The sequence below is a fragment of the Crinia signifera genome, chromosome 2, assembly GCF_055691185.1.
Source record: "Crinia signifera chromosome 2, ASM5569118v1, whole genome shotgun sequence".
In the NCBI taxonomy this organism is placed as follows: Eukaryota; Metazoa; Chordata; class Amphibia; order Anura; family Myobatrachidae; genus Crinia; species Crinia signifera.
The window spans coordinates 233,205,738-233,215,096 of record NC_139218.1 but is presented as its reverse complement, the minus strand read 5'-3'; the positions used below and the strand labels follow the sequence as shown (position 1 = coordinate 233,215,096).

Below are 9,359 nucleotides of genomic sequence, written 5' to 3'. Positions count from 1 at the left end.
GCAAATAGGGGTAATACTTATGGCATGGATTCCCTTGGGGATAGTGGGTGTCCTTGGGTTACCATCTTCCTCCAGCGCTCCTCCATCCGGTAAGGTTTATGGACCCCACCACAATCTAGCCCCAGGACGTTAAAATCCAGTATACACAAGTACCTCCATAAAAGGACACCAAGGGAATCCATGCCATAAGTATTACCCCTATTTGCATTTTATTATATGTACCATTTAATATTCTTTTTATTTATATTTATCCAAAATCTTTTTGTATTTTGTTCAAATATGTTTATATGTATTATTGTGTAAAGCATTTTATACCTACCAAGTGGCTTTAAAAATCCACATAATATTAAGCAAATAAAACCATTTACATAAGTTTAATTGTACCATATTGATCCAATTTTTAGCGCTCCACCTTTTCCCTTTTTTTCATTAGGGTAACTACAATCAAATAAATCTAGAAAATGACTTAGAAAATCAACACACATATATATGTAAAGGAAAAGGTTTATTTTTTGTTAAATAAATCTATAAACAGAATTAACCACTTTACAAAACAGGTAATAACCATAGTCAGAAATATGTAAAGGTTTTGTTTGGTTCAATACAAATAAAACCAATAAGAATAAATACCACAAGATTTAACAATTCAGAACACAAAACAAAATGCCAGCAGGTAGCACCAATGTATAAGTGCTTTAATCAACCATCACAAACTACCACAATAAAATAACTTTAAGGAAGGTACACTGAAAAATACAGTTACTCACATTACAATATGCACATATTTACTACAGGCTAAACAGTCAGAGGAACAGGAAACACATATAACATTGTCAATGATTGATGCTGACGCTGGGTGAAACAGTTTTGGTCTTTGCAAAACCCAAATGGAAAAGAATGGAGTTCAAATTAATAACCAGAAATGCATGATCTGGGTTTGTTGTCCTCTGCATTTCTTGAATCACTTGAGGAATGCTAAACATGTCAAAAAGCTTTTTATTGCTCCTGCAAAACAAAGAAGACATACATTTTTATATATATATATATATATATATATATATATATATATATATATATATATATATATATATATATATATATATATATATATATCCAGCATGTGAATGATAGAATAGATACCTGTGAACTGAGGAGGCCACATATTGATAAATAAGGCATCTGCAGATGCAGCCATATGGCTGGTCAATAAAAAGTGGTGTCCCAGACACATACCAAATGATTACACAGGTAGAACATCAATAATCTGGCACCCCGAATTCCAGCAGTGTGCTGGATCACCCGTTTTGCTAAATTACCAGTGCTGTCCCAGCCTCACGTCTGCCCCTAGTACCTGCTGTCCCTCCTCACAGCGTGACTCCCCCGTGCACCTCTGCACCTGTCTTACCCTCTGCGACTCTCTCCACAGTCCATCTCCCCATGGGAGTCCCTCTGTTCACACATGGGACTCTCGTGAACTTCTCCTTCCCGCAGCACAACTCCCTACCTCCTGTTGCCTTCTAAACCCTCCCGAATCCTGACTGCCACCAGCACCTAATTGTTTCTGGATTAAAAAATATATAAATGAAAAATGAAGCATTTAACACATAAAGCCAGTGGGACATCTCTTACTCATTGAACCATATGATACAGAAAGGTTCCCAGCAGAGTCCCAGACACTACACATCCTCAGGTACAAGAGCATCAGTCTCTACAGCAGCTGCTCAGTGTTATTCACTAAAGTGTTGTGGTGAATACTGGTCTGTACTGCATTACTGGTCTTTTTTTTGTTTTGTTTTCATTAATTTAATGGTGATTATTTCTTTTTCTTTTGGTAAACATGATAACTGGTTTTTTTTTGAGCATTCATTTAACTATTTTTGGTATATTTATACATACCAAACGCCAATAGCAACAATAGAAATTCACAAGATTCTGGTAGAGGAGGTTTAATAATCAGGAGTTGCTCTTGTGCCAAGTTAGCTAAAATTCCAGTTATGATCTTCCATTTAAGGTGCCAATATATAAAGAATGGGTACTTGTGTAGTTTAACGGCGCCCCTAATTCACATGCGATATCGCATGCTATTTGCATGCGATTTAGTATCTGTTCATAACCCCACTATCCACTACGGCATGGAGTTGATTTTATATAGTGTGGCGAGCGCGGCGTGCCACCAACCCCGAAGTGTATCAAGCGTAGCGAGCCCTGTGAGGGGACACAGATTACGTGACATGTATTCCACGGCCCCTCCCAGGGCTCGCCACGCTTCGGGCTCAGTGAATACATGTCAAGTAATCTGTGTCCCCTCGCCACGCTTCGGGCTCGGTATATAAAATCAACCGGTACTAAATCGCATGCGACATCAGGTGGCGCCGTGAAACTACACAAGTACCAAAGAATGTATAACTTATATAATAATAACAAAACTGTGATAAAAAAGGGATTCAGGAAAATATTTATTTAAAAACACTTCACATACATTACGTAGTGTCAACAACAAAATACAATTCAACATATAATTTACAGATATGTACCTGACTTTGGAGAGCTTCTGCAGAACGATGCTTAGTTTTTCCAGTATTTGCACATCCACTTTTGGATCTTTAAGTAACGCAGAACAAGTCCTGAAAAATGATTCAGTGCTACAGTACTCGAGGAATGGTTGCAAGAATCCTGCAAGATACAAACATTGTGTAACCATGCAGGTCCTAAATGCTTGTGTATTGTGGGTAACATTTCCTCACCAAAGGGCAGGATTGCAGGACTGTATGGCGAGTTTAGCAACTGGCCGACACAAGGTAAATGTATCAGTTTATGATGCAGCTTAACAAGTCTACAGTACACTGTACCATACGAAGGTATGTTTGTAAGCACATATTTTTTGGAATTATTGCCCAGGCCAAAAGTTTCTTATTGAGAAATTTAGAACATTTATTAAATTAACCCTTTGAGTGCCAACATCTCTGTGAGAGATGTGCAAAATATCCACTAAAAATGCCAGCATCACTCACATTTGTTATATAAATTCAAATAAAAAATGTGTACAAAAAAAGATTATATTTCCTATATAAGGTAAACATTCTAGGTCATTATGATTAATATTAGTGTTTGCTAGGCAATTTTCACACCTGTTTTGACAGATTCACTTGGCACTCAAAGGGATAAGTACATTTTGTTTAGGAAAAACTACTTCTGCTTAATTATGTGGTAAAGGACAGGATTTGCTTCTGTCTGTCCATATATTTTATGATTTGCAGCCACCAGCACTGGTTTTTCCTATTAAATGGACCATGACTATTTTGTTTTGGTTCAGGACCACCATTCCAAGGCATCTCTGCAATAGCAAAAAAACACAATACCGGACTAGATGGGTATGCATTGCACAATAGACTGTGTATCCTTCATTTATTTTTCATCATAAACCCATACATCTTTCAATCACAATACCCAGAATAAAATCCAGATACAGTATACTGCTTTCCAATTTTAAAACACAGGCCTCTTTAATGCACAGTATACTGCACAATGCAGATATCCCCTATCCCTGGCTACAGAGCATAAAAACAGAAGGTGTCCATCTTTCAAATATATAGTACAAACACACCATTAAATGTGCAGTTTACACATCTGCTGGCATCTCTAATATCCAGTATACAGCACAATCCACCTCTCTTAAGAACACAATATATTATAACAAGATAGAAGATCTACTGTCCACTTAGGAAGTCATTTGAGGTATAATTTAAAATACATTTCCATTCCTTAGCTTCTAGTTAAAAGGAATATATTACTGCAATAGTAAGAAGTAGGCTTGGCTGCGTGCTGGGACTCAATGAAATTTCATTATCTCGAAGTTTGTATCTTTCTGTTACTAGCAAGGCTGCAGTTAAACCCATCCCTAAATGCATAGTCACAATTTATTTCAATTCTGTAAAATTAAATTTTTAAATCTAATCTAATCTATTTATATGCAGAAATACATGTGCAAGTTTCACATACAGTTGACTTCAAGCGCATACACATTACTCCATGGAAGAGACAGTAATAATGCAGCTACTGTACAGTACCAACAGTTAAAAATATTCAGCATCGGCTATGTGAACATGAAGTTAAATATTTGTATAGGCTCATTACACTTCACAGCCCATTTGCTCGCAGCAATGTTCACGGGCGTCTCATTTCGCACAAGCGTCTCATTGTGCACGAGCATCTCATACAGTAAGCGTGCTCCGTACGGCGAATGGTGGGGTTCCATTGGCATATTACATAATATCACTCTGATGCTAGCTTGATGGAGCATTAGCCACCCAGTGGTGGCGGATTGTATTGCATGGCGTGCGCCCACGCCCCTTGGCGGACTGGAGTGCAAGCAGAAAATTGGAACGTCAGAACCTCCGCAATGATGAGAGGTGCTATATCTGTATTTCACAGAGTTCAAATACAGTTGTTTTTTGTTGTTTTTTTAGAAAGCACCTCAATGAAAGTCTTTGGCTGGTAACAAGTGTCCATAGGTTATTCTCCCCAGCCAATAGGAATTGAATGAATACCTATGGTATAGCATCATCAAGTTCTATGAAAGTCGAATAAATGTGTATAGAGTAACAAAATTCCTTTGAATTTGTAACATATCGTACATCACAGAGTTACTAGCCAGCTGAATGAAGTACAATTATTTGGCAGTGACTGTAGTATATAGTTAGTCAAGTCCATAAATATTGGGACATCGACACAATTCTCATATTTTAGGCTCTATCCACCATCACAATGGATTTCAAAGAAGATGTTCTTTAACTGCAGACTTTCAGCTTTTATTTGAGGTTATTTACATCTAAATCAGATGAACAATGTAGGAATTACAACGGTTTCTATATGTGCCTCCCACTTTTTAAGGGACCAAAAGTAATGGGACAAACTAAACATTCCTACATCAAACTTTCACTCTTTAATACTTTGCTGCAAACCCATTGCAGTCAATTACAGCCTGAAGTCTGGAATGCAAATACATCACCAGACGCTGGTTTCATCCCTGGTGATGCTCTGTCAGGCCTCTACTCAAATGTCTTCAGTTCCTCCTTGTTCTTGGGGCATTTTCCCCTCAGTTTTGTCTTCATCAAGTGAAATGCAAGCTCAATGGGATTCAGGTCAGGTGATTGGATAACATTTCACTTATTTGCCTTAAAAAACTCTTTGGGTGCTTTAACAGTATGCTTTGGGTTATTGTCCATCTGCACTATGAAGCACTGTCCAAATCAGTTCTGAAGCATTTGAATATGAGCAGATAATATTGCCAGAAACACTTCAGAATTCATCCTGCTGCTGTTCCATTTGCAGTCAGGCATGCCCACGCCATGACGCTGCCACCACCATGCTTCACTGATGAGGTGGTATATTTTGGATCATGAGCAGTTCTTTTCCTTCTCCATACTCTTCTCTTCCCATCACTCTGGTACAAGTTGATCTTTGTCTCATCTGTCCATAGGATGTTGTCCCAGAACTGTAAAGGCTTTTTAAGATGTTGTTTGGAAAATTCTAATCTGGTCTTCCTGTTTTTGAGGCTCACCAATGGTTTACATCTTGTGGTGAACCCTCTTTATTCACTCTTGATTGTCGACTTTTGATACTTATACACCTACCTCCTGGAGGGTGTTCTTGATCTGGCCAACTGTTGTATAGGGGTTTTCTTCACCAGGGAAGTAATTCTTCTGTCATCCACCACAGTTGTTTTCCGTGGTCTTCCTAGTCTCTTGGTGTTACCGAGCTCTCCGGTGCATTCTTTCTTTTTAAGAATGTTCCAAACAGTTGATTTGGCCACACCTAATGTTTTTGCGATCTCTCTGATGGGTTTGTTTTGATTTTTCAGCCTAATGATGGCTTGCTTCACTGATAGTGACAGCTCTTTGATCTCATATCGAGAGTCGACAGCAACAGATTAAAAGTGCAAATGTCACACCTAGAATCAACTCCAGACCTTTTACCTGCTTAAATTATGATAAAATAACAAGGGAATAGCCAAAACCTGTCCATGAAATAGCTTTTGAGTCGATTGTCCCATTACTTTTGGTGTGTAAAAATTGGGAGGCACATATAGAAACCATTGTAATTCCAACACCGTTAACCTGATGTGGATGTAGATACCCTCAAATTAAAGCTGAAAGTCTGCAGTTAAAACGCATGTGTAGTAGCAGTGTTCAAACTTTACACTGCTACTGTGCTTCTCACTTGTGTTAAGTCTTGGGGTGGTTGGGCTATGCTGACCAGGGAGTTCCGTGTTCTGAACCTGAACCTTATGAATGCCAGAGACACACCTGATGAGGTCTCTAATCTGTGGTAAATGGGCCCATATTTATTGGCAAAAAAGTATGGTAGAACCCCAATTTTACTCCATGTTAAATTGTAGAGTTTATAAGGCTTCTTCTTATTGTCTGTTCTTGGTTTTTAGAGTACGCATCGGCATTTTCTCTCTTTTCAATCTGTGTAGGGCTACAAGTATCCACATGGTAGCACATTCTTATTATGTATAGAATTAGGGTGTGCAGTCCCTTGAAGCGCTCCACCCATCGGCGGCCATCACTGATTGACAATCCTTCTGGGAATCTGGGAAAATCTGCATTTGAAAAAAATCCTTGATTTGCAGGTCCTAAATATTCTTCCTTCGGGATCGGCACATCGAGGAAATCTAGCATGTTGGATCTCACCGATTCCCCTACCCAAGTATCAGTGGATAAGGAAATTGTGGCAGTGAGTGACTGATGTATAGTACCTTTAGCTGAACAAAAGACCCTCTAATGAAGTCTAATTAAGCACTAGTTTTAGTATAATACACTGACATTGCATGAAAATTCCACTTATACAGTTTGTTGCTGTGTATGGACCTACATTGTCCCATGTGAAGACGTCAACATTCCATTAAAACTATTATATTCTTGTTTTGTAGGTAATTACCTGCTTTTTACACTGAATTGTTTTGTTACACTGTGAGTCTTATTCGGAGATGGATTCTATAACATATCTGTTGCGTACAGTGGCTGCACTAAAATATATGCAAAACCCGCAGGAGGTGTTTTAAGTTTAAAGATATCCACTGCTGGGCCCGATTAAGGGGGGCTCTATCTAGTGGCTGGCATGTATTTAAACATTTATTTATTTTTAAGCTAAAGGTTTTGTGCATGGGAGTGGGATAGTGCTGCAGCTTCACCTATTTGCCAATGTGACAATAATTAAAGGTGCTGAGGCACACTGAGTGCACAAGTGTGCAGTGCAATACTGGCAGTTGACTAAGTCCCATGAGACTTTGCACAGGAGGTCAGAGGCTTGTGCTAAGCTCTGATTGGTGAAGCTCATCACCTGCTTCTCAGGAATGTGGAGGGCAGCAGCAGCAGCCTCATTTTGGGAGGGTTTTTAATCAGAGGCCGTGCTGAGCCTGTGAGATGTCCTACAGTGCAAGGTACAGAGGGACAAAAACAGGCTTCCATGTGGTGTGTGTATATATTTTCTAGATGCCACAAGACATCTAATTCCACCAAGTTAATACGTACCCACATAATCTATCCCTATTCTTTCTGACTACCTCCGGTTGTAGACCACATATATTATGGGTAAAACTCTCTGATAACCCAGATGCCCTGACTAGCACGCTATACTCATGGGGTTTACATGTACTCTCCCATCAACTTTGGAGTTTACATGTAATCTCGTATGGCAATGTTCCTACCTTTGCATTATAACATGTCCTAACATTTAAACTTGCCTCCTAGTTTATGTGAACTAGTCAGAGACATTATACATATGTATGATCTACATGCAAAGCTTTGCTGCTAATATTATCACTTGCTTTTCTCTGCTATTTTAGTAATTCTATTGTAGTTTATACTGCCTTTACTCTGTGTTTGACAGCGTAATATTTTCCTGTTTAGTTTGTGGTCAGTAATGACAAGAGAGAGAGGGTCCCCCTGTCTAAAGTGACCCGGGCCCACCGAAGGCTTAATCTGGCTCTGGCTGTATCTGAAATCACACCCATTGGGACAACTGGCTGACCATCAAATATCTCTCTTTGGAGCGCTGGTTAACAACCCCTCCCTTTCAGCACCTGAGTGGAATTACTAATTTGAAGGAGCATCTTACACTCACTTTTGTGCAAGAGGCATTTGACATGCATTTGGAGGGCATGCTGGTTCCTGTAGAGCCACAAGGAAGATTTAGGGGTAACTCCAGATAGGATGGCCCTCAAATTAGATATATTGGTAAGTGCTATTATCCTGTAGCCTTACAGTAGACAATTATATGGTAGAGAATGGATGCTGTTATCATGGAGTATATGGACCCCGGTATAGGAGATGCCTTGCCGAGGCCCGGAAGTTTATCATATTTTATGCTAAATATATGTAACTAAGATCTCTGAATTACCTACTATTATGTTGGTTTTTCAAATCTTATTACTAATGCCCTTTGGTGTGTTGGGGGTACACCCTATTCCCTTTCAGCACCTGAGCGGCATTACTAATTTGATTGAGTAGTTTACATTCTACTTTAACTCTCAGGATGTCATGTGAAATTATGCAGCCAGAGCCAAAATGTGGCAGCATGTCAATCATGTTGATGCTTTGTGGCATGGCGACTGACATTGCAGAAACAAATCTGTACGTACACAGAACAAATAATGCACAGATCTGTATATATCGGAGATGTCTGTAACTACTGACTTATATACCTCTCAATTAGGCTCTGTGTTTGTCTTTCTTTTATTCTGGTTATAGAGCTGCAGCTGTTATGAGACCGTTTCCAGTGAGAAAATGACTTCCAGCAGACAAGCTTGAAATATTTGACATGTTGGTATAAGCCCATTTCACTATATCGGGCATCTTTTCTATTTGTCACTATTGTGGTGTGAATCATTGCAATATGAAAACATATGGTTTTTTCCTTTTAAAATAGATTTTTGCACTGCTCTGCAGAAGCTTTTCTGAAATCTGGCTGCCACCAATTTGGTCCAGGAATTACTACAATAAATTGCATATTATATACAGTCAAACATCCTACTTTGTACTGGAGTTTATATATTGCAAATAATATTCTCATCATAGAACTTTTCCTACAAAGTATATACAGTACATATCACTGTGATAAATTAGAAGTTCCGGTACAAGTATATGTTACCACTTTATGTGTACTTACTGGTCTCCATTGAAAGCTGCAGTAAAATGTCAAGCACACTGGAAATAAGCCCTCGGTTTGAGACATGTAAAAGATGTACAACAGTTGGCACAGCCTGGTATTCTAGGAAAAGACATCTTCCTTCATCAGATTTCAAGTCCATACAAAGTGAATCCAATGCCTGAGCAAGGTAGTCCACTAGAAATACA

The 9,359-nt window shown here is 38.9% G+C and overlaps 1 protein-coding gene across 1 annotated transcript in view; it reads right to left on the bottom strand.

Moving 5' to 3' along the window:
* Positions 1-486: 486 nt before the first annotated feature.
* CCDC138 (coiled-coil domain containing 138) overlaps positions 487-9,359 on the bottom strand; it is a 46,920-nt gene continuing 38,047 nt past the window's right edge. The window contains exons 13-15 of the mRNA XM_083174018.1: positions 9,172-9,348; positions 2,535-2,673; positions 487-1,005 (exon numbers count right to left, since the gene is read on the bottom strand). Of these exons, the coding sequence (XP_083030144.1) occupies positions 834-1,005; positions 2,535-2,673; positions 9,172-9,348 (488 nt within the window). The 3' untranslated portion in view covers positions 487-833. The remainder of the gene's footprint in view (positions 1,006-2,534; positions 2,674-9,171; positions 9,349-9,359) is intronic.